Here is an 18,899-nt window from a genome sequence, read left to right as displayed (position 1 = left end):
GAGATCCTGGAAGACAAGCTTATTCCAGCTTAAAGAAAGAAGGTGGGGATGTAATTGACAGAGAACAGGATTAACAGGAAGGTCAGAAGATATAGCAATTTGGTCCCTTAGAAAAGACAGGAAGTACTGGGTTGACCTTTGGGGAGGTTTATCTGAAAAGTCCTTGTTCACTAGACTGAGATGCTGAGACAGTTGGCTGCCCTTATCTAAAACATCCAGGGTCTGAAAGCCTGGAAAGAAAGGGGAAGGTGGTTCTTGCTCACAGTGTCCCGTTTCCCACCCACAGGTACTAACTCCTCCCAGAGCAGCTCCCCAAGCTCCAGTGCCCCCAACTCCCCGGCGGGGTCCGGACACATCCGGCCCAGCACGCTCCATGGTCTGGCCCCCAAACTCAGCGGGCAGCGCTACCGGTCAGGAAGGCGGAAGTCAGCCGGCAGCATCCCCCTGTCTCCGCTGGCCCGGACACCCTCTCCGACCCCACAGCCCACCTCCCCGCAGCGGTCCCCATCCCCTCTGCTGGGGCACTCACTTGGCAATTCCAAGATGGCCCAAGCCTTTCCCAGCAAAATGCACTCCCCACCCACCATCGTCAGGCACGTTGTGAGGCCCAAGAGTGCGGAACCCCCTCGGTCCCCGCTGCTCAAGCGCGTGCAGTCGGAGGAGAAGCTCTCTCCCTCCTATGGAGGCGACAAGAAGCACCTGTGCTCCCGCAAGCACAGCCTGGAGGTCACCCAGGAGGAGGTGCCGCGGGAGCAGCAACAGCGGGAGGTGACCTTGCAGAGCCTGGAGGAGAACGTGTGCGATGCGCCTGCCCTCAGCCGGGCCAGGCCCGTGGAGCAAGGCTGCCTGAAGCGCCCCGTGTCCCGGAAGCTGGGCCGCCAGGAGTCTGTGGACGAGCTGGACCGAGAGAAGCTGAAGGCCAAGGTGGTGGTGAAGAAACCTGACGGGCTCTCGGAAAAACAGGAATCCCGCCCGAAGCCCCACGGACTCGGCAGTGACTTGGAAAACCTCTGCGCTTTTAGGCTCGAAGAGAGAGAGAAGAAAATCTATCCGAAAGCTTCAGAGAGGTCAAGTCATTTTGAGAGCAGAGCAGCCGGGCAGGAGGCGCAGCCCCTGTGCAGCCTTTTGAAAGACGCCCTCCACAAGCAGGCCAGCGTGCGGGCCAGCGAGGGTGTCGCCTCTGAGGGGGCGCCGGCAGCCGGGGACCACGGCCAGGGCACCTGTGACCTCAAACGAGCCTCGACTCACAGCACCCTCCCGGACGGCCTCTGCCACGCCCCCCACAGGTCCACCTCTGGGAAGGGGGACACCGCGGAGAAGGCCCCCCAGGCCAAGGAGGGTGTGCGGTGTGAGAAGTTAGACAGCAAGTTGGCCAACATCGATTACCTCCGGAAGAAGATGTCCCTCGAAGACAAAGACGAGAGCCCCTGCTCTGTGCTCAAGCCCAAGGTGGCGGCCGGTGTCCAGGAGGGCCTGCCCGGGAGCCTGGGCCGGGCCATGGGAGGGCAACAGGAGGCCCCGCCAGCCCCCGAGGGCCGCACGCCGTTCATTGGCAGCGCCCATGCGGCTCAGCTCAGCGCCGTCGCCTTTGTCCCTCTCAAGGCCCTTTCTGGCCGGGTGGACAGCGGAGTGGAGAAGCCGGGCTTGGCTGCCCCAGAGTCGCCTGTCCGGAAAAGCCCCTCCGAGTATAAGCTGGAAGGGAGGTCTGTGTCATGCCTGAAGCCCATTGAAGGCACCTTGGACATCGCTCTCCTGTCGGGACCGCAGGCCTCCAAGACAGAGCTGCCTTCCCCGGATCCTGCCCAGAGCCCCAGCCCGGGCAGTGATGCGGGGTCCCCCGTGCCCCTGGCTGTCCCCAGCAGCACAGGGAGAAAGACTGACCCCGCGGGCCAGAAAGAGCCCTCCCCGGCTGGCTTCAAGGTGAGCAAAGCCTACCTGCTCGAGCCTCGGTTCCCGCCATCCAGCCGGGGTCTGCAGAGTTCACCGGTGGCTGCCCCGCCTGACCCAGAGCTGAAGCTGGACAAGAAGGTCTCCCAGGCAGCCCACACCCCAGCGACCATCATGGAGAGCCATCCCCAGCGGGGAGAGGGCCACCCCAGCCAGCACCAAGACCGCAGCCCCGACGTTAAGCTCCTTCCCTTCCCGGGGCAGAACCTCCAAGGTGCCAACGCATCTCGATCCCGCAGCCCACTCTCTCCTGAAAGTGTCCCCCCCAGGGAGAAGCCGAGTGGGAGGGAGTTGTCCGAAAGGGGCCCTTCCATAGTCAGGAGCGAGCGGTCAGCTGCGAGGCCCGACATCCGCAAAGAGTCCTCCAAGGAGCTGTGTTCCCCAGAAGCTGCTAAACCCAGCGACAGCTCCCAAACCCTCCCTGTGGTGGGGAGGACCCGCCCGGATATCTCCACCCAGACCCAGGCCTTGGAAAAAGCATGCGGGCCTTGCGGGAGAGCAAACCCCAGAGACGGCCGAGAGGAGGTGAGGCTGCTGGCCAGAGAGGACTCCTCTTTGCGCTCTGCGGGGGCTCCTTGTGAGAGAGATCTGGGTGCAGAGAGTGGCCTGGAATCCAGGATGGAACCCACTTCTGCCAAGTGGTCTCTGGAGCCACCCAGGCCAGAGAGTGAGAAGAGTGAAAGGCCTTCTGGTTTCCAGTCTGTGCAGAAAGACAGTCCCAAGGAACCAGAAAGGAAAGAACAGCCCCCGCAAAAGCACCTCACCAGTAACTCTCAGCCGGGTCCCAAGGAACCAGAAAGGAAAGAACAGCCCCTGCAAAAGCACATCACCAGTAGTTCTCAGCCAGGTCCCAAAGAACTAGAAAGAAAAGAACAGCTCCCACAAAAGCACCTTACCAGTAGTTCTCAAATGGGTCCCAAGGAACTGGAAAGGAAAGAACAGCCCCTGCAAAAGCACCTTACCAGTAGTTCTCAGCCGGTTCCCAAGGAACCAGAAAGGAAAGAACCGTGTTTGCAGAAGCACCTCACCAGTAGTTCTCAGCCGGGTCCCAAGGAACCAGAAAGGAAAGAACAGCCCCTTCAAAAGCACCTCACCAGTAGTTCTCAGCTGGGTCCCAAGGAACCAGAAAGGAAAGAACAGCCCCTGCAAAAGCACCTCACCAGTAGTTCTCAGCCGGGTCCCAAGGAACTAGAACGTAAAGAACAGTGTTTGCAGAAGCACCTCACCAGTAGTTCTCAGCCAGGTCCCAAAGAACTGGAAAAGAAAGAACAGCTCCCACAAAAGCACCTTACCAGTAGTTCTCAGCTGGGTCCCAAGGAACTGGAAAGCAAAGAACAGCCTCTGCAAAAGCACGTCACCAGTAACTCTCAGCTGAGTCCCAGGGAACCAGAAATGAAAGAACAGCCTCTGCAAAAGCACCTCACCAGTAGTTCTCAGCCGGGTCCCAAGGAACCGGAAAGCAAAGAACAGCCTCTGCAAAAGCACCTCACCAGTAACTCTCAGCTGGGTCCCAAGGAACTAGAAAGGAAAGAACAGTGTTCGCAGAAGCACCTCACCAGTAGTTCTCAGCTGGGTCCCAAGGAACTGGAAAGGAAAGAACAGTGTTTGCAGAAGCACCTCACCAGTAGTTCTCAGCTGGGTCCCAAGGAACCAGAAAGGAAAGAACAGCCTCTGCAAAAGCACGTCACCAGTAGTTCTCAGCTGGGTCCCAAGGAGCTGGAAAGGAAAGAACAGTGTTTGCAGAAGCACCTCACCAGTAGTTCTCAGCTGGGTCCCAAGGAACCAGAAAGCAAAGAACAACCTCCACAAAAGCATGTCACCAGTAGCTCTCAGCTGAGTCCCAGGGAACCAGAAATGAAAGAACAGCCTCTGCAAAAGCACCTCACCGGTAGTTTTCAGGTGAGTCCCAAGGAACCAGAAAGGAAAGAACAGCCCCCACAAAAGCACCTCACCAGTAACTCTCAGCTGGGTCCCAAGGAACCAGAAAGGAAAGAACAGTGTTCGCAGAAGCACCTCACCAGTAGTTCTCAGCCAGGTCCCAAGGAACCAGAAAGGAAAGAACAGTGTTTGCAGAAGCACCTCACCAGTAGTTTTCAGGTGGGTCCCAAGGAACCGGAAAGGAAAGAACAGCCCCTGCAAAAGCATGTCACCAGTAGTTCTCAGGTGGGTCCCAAGGAACCAGAAAGGAAAGAACTGTGTTTGCAGAAGCACCTCACCAGTAGTTTTCAGGTGGGTCCCAAGGAACCAGAAACGAAAGAACAGCCTCTGCAAAGGCACCTCACCAGTTGTTCTCAGCCGGGTCCCCAGGAACTGGAAAGGAAAGAACAACCTCCACAAAAGCATGTCACCAGTAGCTCTCAGCTGAGTCCCAGGGAACTGGAAAGGAAAGAACAGCCCCCACAAAAGCACCTCACCAGTAGCTGTCAGCCCCCACCCCCCACCAAAGAGCTCCCTGGCCCGGCTTGTCAGCACTACATTCTGCCCAGCCACCCCACCGCCTCTCTGCCGGGGAGCAAGCCCTGTGCTACAGACTCCAGCTTCCAGGACGCTCTCAGGCCCGCTGCTCTGCACGGTGACAGCAGCAGCCATAAGCCCAGGTCTGACCCCAGCCTGGGCCCTCCAAAGTCTAAGTTCCCAGACCGGCCCCTCTCCTCCCAGAAGCCGGGCGCTGAGGCTGCAGTGAGCAAAGAGCCTGGCGCTCAGACCCTTGGCAGAGCGGGGGTGGGGAGCAGTAAGGGTGCGTCAGAGGAGTTCCCTGTCCTCCCAGGTCCCCAGGATACAGCCCGTGAAGTGACTGGCCAGGGAGCCAGTGGGCGCTCAGTCCCCCTGCCCATGGAAGGGGGTCCTCGAGACACAAAGCTGAGACCCACCAGCGCTGGGTGTCCCCCAGAGGCACTGGAGATGCGAGGACTCCTCGGGGCCAGTGAGTCAGTGGACCAGAAACTTCCCACCATCAGGGAAAGGCAAAACCCGTCTCCAAAGGCCCCCACACCATCCACTGTGAAAGATTGTCCCCCTCTGTGCAGACAGACAGACAGGAGCCCGAGCCCGCTGGCCGCCAGCGCCAACACCGGCGAGTCTGAAGGGAAGAAACGCACTGAAGCACTTTACACCCCTGTGGGTGGTGAGAAGCCAGGCGCCAGCGTGGCCTCGGTGCACAGTGAGGCTGGGCCCAAGGGTGCGGAGAAGCCGGCAGCAGCCACTGGGAAGGGCTGGCCGGAGGCCAAGGGGCAAGGGCCCAGTCCCCAGAGGCCACTGAGCGAGGCGAGCAAGCCCAGCGGCATGAAGCGGTCACCCTCAGCCACAGTGCAGAGCTCGCTCCGCTGTGCCACCCTCCCAGAGAAGTCTCTGAGCTACTCCTGTGGCTTTCCCGAGGCCAGACCAGCAGTTCCAGAGACTTCTACCACCTCCAGCGACACCTCCTCTGCCAAGGCCGGTGGGCCTGCAGCAGAACCCCCAGCCTCGAGCAGCAGGGACCAGCGGAAAGCCCTGCCTGGCGAGGGTGGCAGAACCCAAATGACCAAGAGCGACTCCTTGCCATCCTTCCGCAGCTCAGCCATCACTCTGGAGTCCCAGCACCCCAACCCTGGCCTGGTGGCGGGCACCAGCCACCGGGACTGGGCCCTCTCAGTAACCGCCGCCGTGGGAGAAGCCAAAGGGAAAGAGCCAGCCCCCACCCCGCCAGCTCAGACCAGGAACCAGAGTGTGGGCAGAGAGGCGGCCAAGCCGTCCCCCGCTCCAAGCACTGAGCGCCCCGTCGTTCTCCCTTCTGAGAAGGACACTGGGCTGCGACAGAGGCGGGGGAAAGAGAGTTTGCGCGGCAGCCCCCACAAAAAGGCCTTGTGATGGGGCAGGCTCGGGCGGTACTGGGGAAACCCACCCTGCGTGTGTAACTGCGTCTTGACTACCTTGGAAACCAGCATTGTGGGACACCACCCCCCCCCCACCCCCCTGCTATTGGCAGAGCCTGGAGCCTCACTGAAGAAGCTAGGAGACAAGAGACAGAGAAAGAGGGGACCTTCTTCCAAATGCCTTCCCAAATTGGAACCGGTAAACTGTTACCAGATAGTGTTTGTACAAAATAAAACAACAAAAAAAAATTCTTTCTGGTTGAGGTTGAGGGTTGTTGAGGGAAAAGACTTTCTCTGTAAATATCTAGCAATGTGTTTGGTTTGGGATGTAGAGTCGATACCTTGCTGATGGCATCATTTACTACAACTTTTGGGGTTTTTTTAGTAGAATGTTTGCTCTACCATTGATCACGATGCAGTCATGATGCGAAATGGCTAAAGCTGGGTGCTTGTTAAAATATAGATGCACCCTTGTTTGTGTATATACACATCCACCCACGTGTTTTGGTCTGTGGTTGAAGAGACTCTTGCAAGGCTACATTTTTTTCTAAGCTAAAACATTCTGAGTAGAGTTGATGGTGAAAGCAAGCCTGAAATACACTAGATTGTGAGTTTGTATGTGTATTTTTAACCAGAAGTTTTGATAGCACTATATCTGGCTACCTATCTTTCCAGATCTAAAGCAAGAATGACTAGAATCACTGCATCTGGAATGCTCCTCCATCAGGAATGGTCACAACAGATGGAGCTAGCCATTTTCATTTCACTAATGGCCATTTTGATCCTGGGCCCAGCTGTCTCAGAGGCCAGTTGTCCTTGTCTGTGGGCGTGTGTGTCAACTCTTCACCATAGGTAGAGTGAGGGCTATAAACACACGTTGATTTTTATTTCTGTTCTGGTTTCCCTCCTTCCCATGCTCTTAAATAAACTCAGGCCTTTATGCTATGAGTCGCTAGTCCGAGAAGCACACATTTTGTAGTAGTTCTGCGCCCACCCTGCTGTTGAGCAAAAAAGAAAATAACTGGCCGCACACAAATCTGCTCGTATTTAGGTTGATTAATAAGCACTAGGCATTGGAAGAGGTTTTCACTTTGCTTTTTTGAGGAAAAGTGGAGGGGGTATGGATTTTGGCATCATAGCATATATTTTAAGGAATAATCAGGACATCAGATACATTTTAATACATAGCTGGGGCCTTATGTTGTAGATGAAGCTTGCTGTTTTTAGCAAGTTCCTGGGTTTCACATTCATTTCTGGTGCATCAAGTAGCTCCATACATTTCATAACATGGTCTCTTTATTTGTATGCAAAAAAATATATATATACTGTATTAATAAAGAGCAGCATTTTTGTAACAAAAAGACTTGTTGGAGCTATTTGGTGCTTGAATGTGACTGTCCTTTTTACTTTTGCTAAGCCTTATTTAAATTTTGTATACCATGGAATATGTAGGATCTGTCCAGTCATTTTAGTGCTGAGGGGGTCTTCATGTTTTTTTGTTGCAGTTTTCCTGGTGGCTTGTTTTGTATTATGAGACGGCACTTGCTGACATAAGTACTAAGGCACTAAGAGAAAATACACACAGCTAAGTATTTATAAGATGCTTGGGATCCATAGCAGGATTTTTGTTTTGTTTTGTAAGAGAAAAAAATCACCAGTAAATACTAGTCAAGCACCCAATCCCCCTCCCCTGCAGGGATGTCTTCGTATCTTCAGGCTATAAAATTGTTCACCTAAGCACAGCATCATCTTACATCCCTGTGGATTGTAAATCATTTAGTGAGGCTGTAAACTCCACTCCAAAAACAAAGGCATAACTTAACCAATTGCTTGGTTGTCCTTCATTGTAAAATGAGTTGACAGTGGTGAAAAACTCTCTTCCTTGCCCCTGATTTTTTTCCCATGAGATTTTAGCCGTTTCCCATCACTATGTTGTGAATTGTAGAAGAAACAAATATTTTGAAAGAACTTAAATGGGTTTCAAAAATGGTCTCAACATTTATAATTCATACCTGCATTCGGCGGCTGTCATAACCTAACCCTTCTGCACTCAGACATTTAGACAGGTCTGTCGGGGAGGTAATGTATGGTTTACAGCCTTTGCTTTTAACTGTCCAATTTTCTTTAAAGCACAACTAGCTGCTTGTTTACAAATGATATTTTAAAATGTATATTTTGTATAGTGTATTATCATTTTTGCCAAATATGTTTTTGCATTTTGGATGGCTACAGAGTCCCTAAGATTGCATTCGTGTAGTAACTGTTTGTTGTTGTAAACCTCTCCAGTCAGATGGTAGAAGCCCTCCTGTGTTCTGTTTGGTCGGTCTCCTGTGATTGTACGGTGTGCTCCTCCCTAGTACTCCGAGCTGTAGATTTACCAGCTTCAAGTTTGTTAGGATCTGTGCAATAAAGTGTGTGCAGTCTTATTTTCTCTAAGAAATTCCCTATGGATGTCATAATTGTTGTATATTGAACAAATATTTATACTTATGCAGTTGCATAACATTGAAATAAAAATTTAGCATGAAAAGATAATGGCTATTAAGGTTTTTTTCCCCCCCATCCACACACATGCATAGCATCTCCAAAACATGACTGAATAGAACTCTGTTGTGGAAAGGGTGGCTTTCTGCAGACCCTTTTGGTGAGTGTAAGGCAGAAAGGTTTGCTAATTTCTTTTAAACTGAAACAGTGTTCCTTTCTTCAAGACTGTCTGCCTTTAAGTAGACTCCACTCCTGTTCATTTCTCCCAAAGCTTTGTTCCATCAGTTACCATGTGTTCTCTCTCCTTTCTTTTCCTTCCATCCGATCTCCTCCCTTATAATTAAAAACCAATAAGACATCAGGATGGAAGGAAGCCACCTTACATTTAGTGTCTGCCTACTCTGCATGTACACTTAGTGCTGGGCAACATGAATTTTATCTGCCATCTTATTTGAGCCCCAAAACCAGCCTCAAACCAGATGGTGATGACATCCCCATTTTACTGAGCAGACAGGCTGTGTGGTTTGCTTAACACACACCCTATAAAGATAGCTTACTTTAGGATGTGGATTTTTCTGGTTCTAAAGCTCTTGACCTTTCTAAACGTTACCAGGTATCTTGCACTTGAATTCAGATCCAGGCCCCTCTGAATGATCTAAGCCACCTCATTTTCTCTTTTTAAGTTTATATGCAGAAAAATCGTATTATCCAAAATTACAAACTTGATGATCAGTGGGAAGCCATGAGCCAAGGAAGCTAATCGTTCTCTGTAATAGGGGTCCTTTATTAGTTGTAATTAATCAGTAGGCAATTTCCCTTCTAGATTTTTGGTTCACAACACAAATGTTACATGAAAAAATGTAGCTCTGTTAACTGTGGAAATTTGCTTGCTTCAGTATAGGCTGGACATTAAGCAACTCAATGGTAGGGCAGTTCACTCAATTTAATTTCCTTCCTACCAGTATGTTCTTAACACTTTCCTCAATGTCATCATTTTGTGTATTCCTCTCTTTCTGCCTCCTACCCCAGTTAGTACTGTATGCATCTCATATATCTAGGAAAGCTGGAAAATCACCACAGCTTTGTTGAACTTTGGTTTCATTACTATTCTTTATACTGAAAGTCAATCATTTGGCCCAGGTTCAGGTTCTCTGGCAGTTCAGACACCGTAGACCCTGGACTGGAGGCTTTAGCACCAGCATCTCATGAATTGCTGGGACCGTGCATTCCGAAAGACAAGATCGACACCTCGTAACATCACAGGCTGCGATGGGGCTGTCAGTCCCAATACTTGGATGCAGGCAAACACTCCCAAAAGGGGCTCTGTTCCCAAGACCAAAGTTCCCTGTATGTTTTCTGACATGCCACCGAGTCTGTTCAGATGTAGGGGGAAAGGAAGAAGATCCATTGCAGACGGTTTCTAAGAACTGCCCCACAGAGCTTTACAAAAAGGCTCTTGATGTTATAAAGCTGAAAGCATCTCCCAAAGTCATTGGCTGCTTCCCTGAAGCACTGAAGAGACGGCTGTCAGAACCTAGAGGTGAAGAAAGAGGTTTTTGCAAGGCCTAAAGCAAGCATGTTGCCACTACCCAGCCTTCACATGTCAGCTGGCATCGCCATCTCCTCCAGCTGTAGCCTGTCTAAATAGATACCCTTTGCCTGAAAGTTCTGTCTCTTTGGAATACAGACACTGTGAAACAGTGTTGTGCTGAAGTGGCTTTCCGCGGCTGCAGGCAGACTCACTCTCGCGGGGTACTGAGGGCAGTCCCTGTGGACGGTCTCCCGTGTCTGTCAGCTCAGGGCCGCCCGGTAAGATGACTCTCAGCCGCTTGGCTGCTGCCCCTTCCCAGAGGGATCCTTAGGACACCCAGGGCTCCTTCTGTTCTCAAGGGAAAGCAAAGAGCAATCCGGGAAGCTTGGGCTTAAGCATTTGCCTTTGAAATTGCAAAGCTTTAGAAAAATTCCACCTCCTTTTTCAGTACTGGAAATTCTCACCATTTCTTTATTCTTGGGCTGTTGTGAAAACCAAAAAAGTTTTTAAAAATTCTTATTTTTCTTTATTGTGCAATACATGGTCAAGTGAAGGCAAATTACAAATACAGAAAAGCAATAAAAAGATTAAGTCACTGCCCTTCCCCAGACACTTTTATTCTTCAATTTATATGGATTTTTATTTTAACAGAAAAAAAGAAATAATAGTGGGCATGATGTTGGGTAACTTCTTTTGCTTAGTATTAAATCAAAAATAGATTTCAACGTCTCTAAGTATCCTGCAATACTGTGTAATGACCACATGGCATTTCATGTTAAAGACGTGACGCAGTATTTCCTCTCCTGTACATATGCACAAGTGGAGAACCTCAGACTTGGATGCTTGAGGTCTTCCTGCTCTAAAGTCTTGGCTCATCGACCTTGGAGCCAGGATTCATTTAACTTACCCCTACACTCCCATCCAGCCTCCTCTCCTGCCCCATAGGCAACTATGTTAATTGTTTGTGTTCTTAAAAAATGTAAGTATCATTGTTCTGTATACATGTATTTTTAATTTATGAAAATCATGTTAATAAGTCGTTTGGGTGTTTGTTTTTTTCCATTAAGGTCTATATGTTGGTTCCCAAACTGGCTCATGCATGGAAGACAAGGGGAGACTGAAGAGACAGCAGCCCCAGGCTGGCAGGCGGCAGGTTTATAAGCAGGGGACTCACCGACGAGGCTTCTCTGCGGTGGCCCCGGGACAAGGGGATCTCCGCACCCACCTGCCAGGGTTTTAAAGGTTAACATAGATGGAGGAGCCAAGATGGCGGAGGAATAGGACGGGGAGACCACTTTCTCCCCTACAAATTCATCGAAAGAACAATTGAACGCAGGGCAAACTTCACAAAACAACTTCTGATCGCTAGCTGAGGACATCAGGAGCCCAGAAAAGCAGCCCATTGTCTTCAAAAGGAGGTAGGACAAAATATAAAAGATAAAAAGAGAGACAAAAGAGCTAGGGACGGAGACCCGTCCTGGGGAGGGAGTCTTAATAGAGAAAGTTTCCAAACACCAGGAAACTCTCGCACTGGTGGGTCTGGGGGAAGTCTTCGAATCTCGGAGGGCAACCTAACTGGGAGGGAAAATAAATAAAACCCACAGATTACGTGCCTGAAGGTTAACATAGAGGCCTTAACAGGATTCAGGCATGTATAACGTGCAGATGATTGGCCTTGCTCTCTCAAGGCCAAGTCCTTGAAAACGACTCCTCCTATGGGAACACCACACATACTTTACGAGGACAGGGGAGGGGGTGAGGAGACTCCAAATGATGGGTCCAACTTCGGGTCAACTGGTGATCATGTCCTCTCCATGACCTCCTCCCACACTGTATGCTTAAGATTCAGCTACATTGCTATAGCTGTGTCTAACTCACCACTTCTAGTTACTGGATGATGCCTCATGATGTGCATCTTAGAGGTTTTAAATGCCCATTTCCCTAGTGATGACCCCTTAAATGGATTTGAACTCACCCATAAAGAAACAATGGTGCACTGAATACCATTGTGGAATTGTGAAATTTTCTTGTCATACACACCCAGCGCAGGATTGGTGGGTGATGTATTTAATTTGATGAATTTTTGCCTCGTGGTTCTACAATAGCTACACCAGTCTACACCCCTAAGCAGTGTGTGCAGTTCCTATAAGCTCGCTTTCCACCTACACTAGTATCTAGTCTCCTTTTTTTTGCCAGACTACTAGATATAAACCTTATCTTATTTTAATCTGTGTTTCTTTATTTCCTGGTAGTATCAGCATGTTTATGCTCTTATCCCACCCAAGAACATAGAGTCTTTCCTTACCTTATTTAATCCTTTATCTCTTGTTGGATATTTAGATCCTTTCCAAGAAGAGTAGAAAGAGAAAAAAGAATGCCCCAAGCTATTTAGAAAGCCCATGACCTGACATGAATGGAGAAGGGGGAGATGGAGAAATGCTCAGGTGGTTCCCTGTCCTCTGCTTCTCTTTGCAGGATCTAGTATCATGTCTCGAACAGCCAAGTGTTTAGAGAATATTATGTAAAAATGGAGGAAAAGGTAGGCAGCGAGAGGTCAATGTTCAATGTAGTTCACTGTTTAATCTTTCATGAGCAATAATGGCTTTTTAAAACCAAATTTGAAAATGGTAGATTCAGTTCAGTGCAGTTGCTCAGTCGTGTCCAACTCTTTGTGACCCCATGGACAGCAGCATGCCGGGCTTCCCTGTCCATCACCAACTCCCGGAGCTTATTCAAACTCATGTCCATCGAGTCGGTGATGCCATCCAACCATCTCATCCTCTGTCATCCCCTTCTCCTCCTGCCTTCAATCTTTCCCAGCATCAGGGTCTTTCAAATGAGTCAGTTCTTTGCATCAGATGGTCAAAGTATTGGAGTTTTGGCTTTAGCATCAGTCCTTCCATTGGATAGTAAGGACTGATTTCCTTTAAGATTGACTAGTTTGATCTTCTTGCCATCCAAGGGACTCTCAAGAGTCTTCTCCAACACCACAATTCAAAAGCATCAATTCTTTGGTGCTCAGCTTTCTTTATTGTCCAGCTTTCACATCCATACATGACTACTGGAAAAACCATAGCTTTGACTATACAGACCTTTGTTGGCAAAGTAATGTCTCTGCTTTTCAATATGCTGTCTAGGTTGGTCATAGCTTTTCTTCCAAGGAGCAAACATCTTTTGATTTCATGACTGCACTCACCATCTGCAGTGATTTTGGAGCCCAAGAAAATAAAGTCTGTCACTGTTTCCATTGTTTCCCCATCTATTTGCCATGAAGTGATGGCAAATGATCTTAGTTTTTTGAATGTTGAGTTTTAAGCCAGCTTTTTCACTCATCTCTTTCACTTTCATCAAGAGACGCTTTAGCTCCTCTTCGCTTTCTGCCATAAGAGTGGTGTCATCTGCGTATCTAAGGTTATTGATATTTCTCCTGGCAATCTTGATTCCAGCTTGAGCTTCATCCAGCCTGGCATTTTGCATGATGTACTCTGCATATAAGTTAAGTAAGCAGAGTGACAATATACAGCTTTTATGTACCCCTTTCCCAATTTGGAACCAGTCCAGTGTTCTATGTCCAGTTCTAACTGTTGCTTATTATCTGCATACAGGTTTCTCAGGTGGCGGATACGGTGGTCTGGTATTCCCATCTCTTTAAGAATTTTGCACAGTTTGTTGTGATCCACACAGTCAAAGGCTTTAGCATAGTCAATGAAGCAGAAGTAGATGTTTTTCTGAAATTCTCTTGCATTTTCTATGATCCAACAGATGTTGGCAATTTGATCTCTGGTTCCTTTGCCTTTTCTAAATCCAACTTGTGAATCTAGAAGTTCTCAGTTCACGTACTGTTGAAGTCTGCCTTGGAATATTTTGAGCATTACTTTGCTAGTATGTGGAATGAGTGCAATTTTGTGGTAGTTTGAACATTCTTTGGCATTACCTTTCTTTGGGATTGGAATGAAAACTGACCTTTTCCAGTCCTGTGGCCACTGCTGAGTTTTCCAAATTCCAAATTCCTTTTTCAAGACCTACAGTATTCAATAAGTGATTTCCAGTTGTCAGTAGCTGGGATGGAGTGGGGATGGATAGGTGGCAGAACAGGGTAGTTGAGGAACAGAGGCTTGTGGCCTGGTGGTGATGGCAGAAGAGACTAATGAGCTGCTTGCCCAGGTGCCTCACTCTTGGACTGGAAGCCTCCTTAACCTTTTCTTCCCATTTTGTTGGGACATTTCCTCTTATAGGGTATGGCATAGTTTTTTAGCTCATGGAGTCTGACATGTATTTCTGTTACTGTTTGATAAAGTTAAAGGAAGGATTTTACATGAAATAATTTGGCTAAAAGTCCAAGGCCAACCCTAGTCTAACAGAATCCCAATATATACAGGGTAGGGCATGGAAATCTGCTCTGTAAAGAATTTCCCCAATGATTCTGGTGATAAACCAGTGTCTGGGAGCTCTGGGAGTCACACTGGGCTGCTGACTCCTCTGCAGCCAGACTAACTCCCATTGTATTAGGCATCCTAATTCTTAATGTCTCAGGCAATTGATTCTAGCTCGACACCCAGGACCCCCCCTCAGTCTTGACTTGCTTAGAACTAACCACCTCCTCTCTTGCTGTAATTCAAATTAATTTTCCTTTCGGCATTCAGAACAGATGGAAAGCAATGTCAGCCACCCCTCATGCATCCTATAGTAATATATGAAAGTATTGTAAAGCCATTTATTTCATACTTTTATAAACTTCAAAATTGCAAGCATCACTTATTGGGGAATTAGATGAGTAGAAGTAAAATGACAGTTTCCTGTCCTGAAATTTAACTTGGACACATAGATAATGCCTGTGTTTGGGTCTGTGCTGTGTTCCATTAGCAGTCAGGGCCGCTGGCACAGGGGAAAGGTATAATTTGCTTCCAGACTGTGGGAGTTGCAGTCCACTCAGAGCATCCTCTGTGATGGGGGCCAGTCGGTTTTTATGGACTTCATCGCTATTTGCTTCAGTACACTTTGAAATGCACGGTCAGCTCACTGAGCTACAACGTGCAATAATAACACATTTTTATAGGAGTAGCTTGTCAGAGCAGCAACAACATGCGATACATAAAACCAATAAACACTGCGGCTGCAGAGTCTATCCTAGTAACTAGGATAAAGCAATAAAATTGACAGCAGCCATCAAGAAGCTCCCTCTCTGACTTTGTAGGGTGAATTTACTATTGCTTAAAACAGTCACAAAGCCCTAGATCAGTGCCCAGTTATGGAGCAGATTGTGGCGTCGCATAGAAGGGCCTGATACAGCGGAGCCGGGCCATTCCAGATTGTTAGGGCTTGGGTCCCTAAGGTCTTCACGGGGATGCAGTTTGCAGCAGTGGTCCCCAACCTTTTTGGCACCAAGGACCAGGTTCCTGAAAAAGTTTTTCCACAGATTGGGGGTGGGGAGGGGGGAGATGGTTTGAGGATGATCCAAGCACATTACATTTATTGTGCACTTTAATTCTTATTATTATGTGTAATTATTATTACATCATCTTCACCTCAGATCATCAGGCATTAGAGCTCAGAAGTTGGAGACCCCCTGCTCTACAGAATGTTTTTGTTTTTCCAAGTTACACGTTCCAAGTTCCCAAGGCAAGGGAGTGGTTAGGTCAGCAGTTAGTATTTCCTGAAAGCGAAAGTTGCTCAGTCATGTCCGACCCTTTGCGACCCCTGGACTATACAGTCCATGGAATTCTCCAGGCCAGAATCCTGGAGTGGGTAGCCTATCCCTTCTCCAGCAGATCTTCCCAACCAAGGAATCGAACCAGGGTCTCCTGCATTGCAAGCGGATTCTCTACCAACTGAGCTTTCAGGGAGGCCCTATCCACAGCTTAAATCCTTAAGGCAGGAAGGAGCTTGAGTTTGCAAGGATACACAGGGAACTTGGTGGGTTGGTGCTATCAGTCTGAATTCTTAAGAGTGTAGACTTTCATCCTCCCTGGTAGGATTGAAGGAAAAAGGGAAGGAGAGGAAGGAAAGCAGGAGATAAATAATGAAAGGAAGTACAGAGGGAGAGAAAGAGTTATGGATGAAGGAGGGGAAGAAGCAACAAAGAAAGAGAAACAGGAAAGGGAGGGAAGGAGCAGTGAGCGTGGTTTTCGCATCTTCAGGTCACCACCAGGAAAGCCCCTCAGACTTTCCAGAACTGATCATCGAATTTGCTGCAAGCACATGAACAAAATCAACAAGGCAAAATAACTATGTGTCCAGCTATATCTCTGCCTCAGTTCCCCGAAGTGAAGGCTTCCTGCACCATGAGAGTGGACTGTGTGGATGGTGGTCAGAGGGAGGTGTGCTCTCTGACTTGGAGGGTTGGCTGCTTGCCTGGCTTCAGGTCCCTCGAATGAGGGGCCTTTCCTGTGGCCACAGCGAGGAGGCTTCCTGGAAGAGCACCCGCTCAGCACAGCCTGGAGCAGTCATGCCCACTTCTGCGTTAGGTCGCCTCTGAGCCCAAAACTCAAGGGGAAAAGGCCCTGGTCACTGCCAGACTCAGGACAGTGATAGCGCAGCAGGGGCCCAGGCCAGCCTTCTCGGGGGGCTGCCCCACCATCGTAGGCCCAGGGAAGAAATGACGGTGGCTGAAGAGGGGTGTCCCCAGGCCCACATAGTTCCAGGCACTTTCTTTCTCCTTTGACATGTATCCTTAAATGACTTCCTTGTCCACACTCCCTCAGGAAAGCCGAGGAAAATTCCTTTCCCACGCACCTGTTTTCCCAAATGCTGGTGTTTCAGATAATCAAAGCAGTGAATTGTGTGAGGTTTCATTTCATTAGCAGGACGGTGCCCTGCTTGCCCTCTCTCACCAGAGGGTTTTGGTACCCATTCAGCTCTGCCACTTCTCTTGGTTTTGAAGGAAGGATGCAAATCTTTGCGCCCAAGAGCTGGGAGACAGCTGAGGATAAGAACAAGGTATAAGATCTTGAACACTTCTCCCTGTTCCCAGAAACCAAGGGGAAGGAGATGGGACATTTTGGAAGAAAACTGAGATACGGCGCCTGCTAATAGGCCTCCAGTAGACGGTGGCCTGGGAGTTAGATGGGAGTCCCCACTTCTGACCAGTCCTCAGGGTGGGGCAGGGCAAGGTGAGTGAGGCACCTGCCTCGGGTGCCAAATTTAAGGGGGCACCAAAAAACTCAGTAACAAAGATAAATAGTATTTTATGCAACATTAACAGAATCAAAACTAATGTAAAATATGAAAAAACAATGAACAAAATATCAAAGTTTTAAACAAAGGCAGCATGGCTACTAACAATTTCCCTTTTGCCTCAGGCTCTCATACATTTCAGCATGGCACTGGTGTGGATCCTGGCTATGTTGAAAATTTTTTTATACTTATTGTGGATTTTTGGCATTAATTTAGAGTTGGGTTTTTTTTTTTACATTTATTTTTATTAGTTGGAGGCTAATTACTTTACAATATTGTAGTGGTTAATTTAGAGTTTTAAAAATAAGAATATTTTTTGCCTTGATTACTGAGTTTTTTGGTTCCCCCTTAAATTATGCACCCAAAGCAAATGCCTCACTCCCCACCCCGCCCCCACCCCCTCCATTCCCTGGCCACTGACTTGTGTCCTTAACCAAGAACTTCTGGGAAGGCTTAAGCTCCTATGTAGTATCACACACACACACACACACAAATACCCTAAGACTGGTAAAGCATTTGCAATGCATGTTTATGGCTTTCCTTCACTATTCCCTTGTTTTTCCTACTTTTCTGGAGGTACAGAGGTAAAGAAGAGCTGATCCCCAAGTTTCTACTCTGTTCCAGTAATATGCCCCCAACCTAAGGTTAATCAATTCTGATTGAATGTTAACTAATTTTTACTTTGATATCCAACCAAAATTTAATAACTCTGCTATCTCTAACCTAAAATTGATTATTCTACTTAATCCAGGCCTTATAAATGCAACACGTGAGTACAAGAGCTCAGCTGTCTTCTCTGCCAGTGCAGACTTCAGAAGATCAAGCCCTGCACGGGTGTCACCCTTTGCGCCTTGGGAAGAAGACCTGAGTACAACACTGCTGGCTTCCCAGTCCTCTGTCTGCATTTACTGGCCCTGTCCACTCTCTCTTGCTGGTACCATCTTTGTAATACCTCCAGCCTCAACAGAAACTAGTCCTCCCTGAGGCAGCTTGTTGGGTTCCCAGTGGTGAGGGTGCCTGAATGCTTGCTTTCTTCCACTGGTTTTCATTGTAAATGTGCTGTCTCAGTTGCTGTCCCAGGTGAGTAGGCTTTTGAGAGCTGGCTTGGGAACCAAACCACCATTTATCTCATGGTTCCTATGAGAAAGAAGCTTCCAAGGACCAGACATTCAAATGAAAAGAGTATTTTTCTTTTGAAAAATACACAGCCCACCTGTTAAGTTAGGATCTGTAACATAATAAGAGTGAGAACACCAGATAGGTTAAAAAAAAAAAAAAAAGCCTTCTTGGTTCTGAAATGAGGGTAGTCAATGTGCAAAACACCTCAACCTCGGGGAGGGGCATCTTGGTGAGGGAGTCTTTTTTTTTTTTCCCCCTTAGAGCTATTTGTACCATGGCGGCATTGTAGAATCCTTGGAGATTTAAGGAATAAGGAGGTTAATGAAGTCAATTTGATGGTAAGATTCATTTCTCAGCCTCTTCTTTTAAATTCATTGTGTTTTCTCTTTTTCTTTTAAAATATACTTTGAGACTTTATCCCCAACTTGTTTCCCAAATGGCTCTATTGCTGAGAACTCAGACCCAAGCACACGACCAGAGCTGCAGGAGAGAGATGTGGGCGAGTCAAGGGAGGAGGTGCCTCCAGGGATGCTCCTGAGTGGAAGTGATGACCTCCTAATAGCCTCCTGGCCTTTCCCGACCACTGGTTCCCCTCAACTCCTACCCACCTTCCATATGAGGAAAAGGCTCTGTGTCTCTCGTAGCTGCATCTGACCCTCTGGCCCTAGTCACTTTACCTTCCTGGGAGGTTCATCAGTTCTGGGACTCAGAAAAGTACAGTGAATCCCTACCCAGTTCCAGGAACCAATCAGAAAAGTCTGATCACTAACAGACAACAGTTCCTCTACCAAGGG

At 48.4% G+C, this 18,899-nt stretch overlaps 1 protein-coding gene across 12 annotated transcripts in view; it reads left to right on the top strand.

The window, feature by feature from the left end:
• Nucleotides 1-8,333, top strand: part of MAST4 (microtubule associated serine/threonine kinase family member 4) — a 603,634-nt gene extending 595,301 nt beyond the window's left edge. For all 12 annotated transcript variants that reach the window (XM_043887657.1, XM_043887656.1, XM_043887655.1 and 9 more), the window contains one exon: nucleotides 287-8,333. In XM_043887657.1, the coding sequence (XP_043743592.1) occupies nucleotides 287-5,793 (5,507 nt within the window). In that variant the 3' untranslated portion in view covers nucleotides 5,794-8,333. The remainder of the gene's footprint in view (nucleotides 1-286) is intronic.
• The last annotated feature ends 10,566 nt before the right edge of the window (nucleotides 8,334-18,899 follow it).

This window comes from Cervus elaphus, chromosome 25 (assembly GCF_910594005.1).
Source record: "Cervus elaphus chromosome 25, mCerEla1.1, whole genome shotgun sequence".
Classification (NCBI taxonomy): Eukaryota; Metazoa; Chordata; class Mammalia; order Artiodactyla; family Cervidae; genus Cervus; species Cervus elaphus.
Note: the sequence above shows the minus strand (reverse complement) of the source record. Positions and strands in the feature narration are given on the sequence as shown.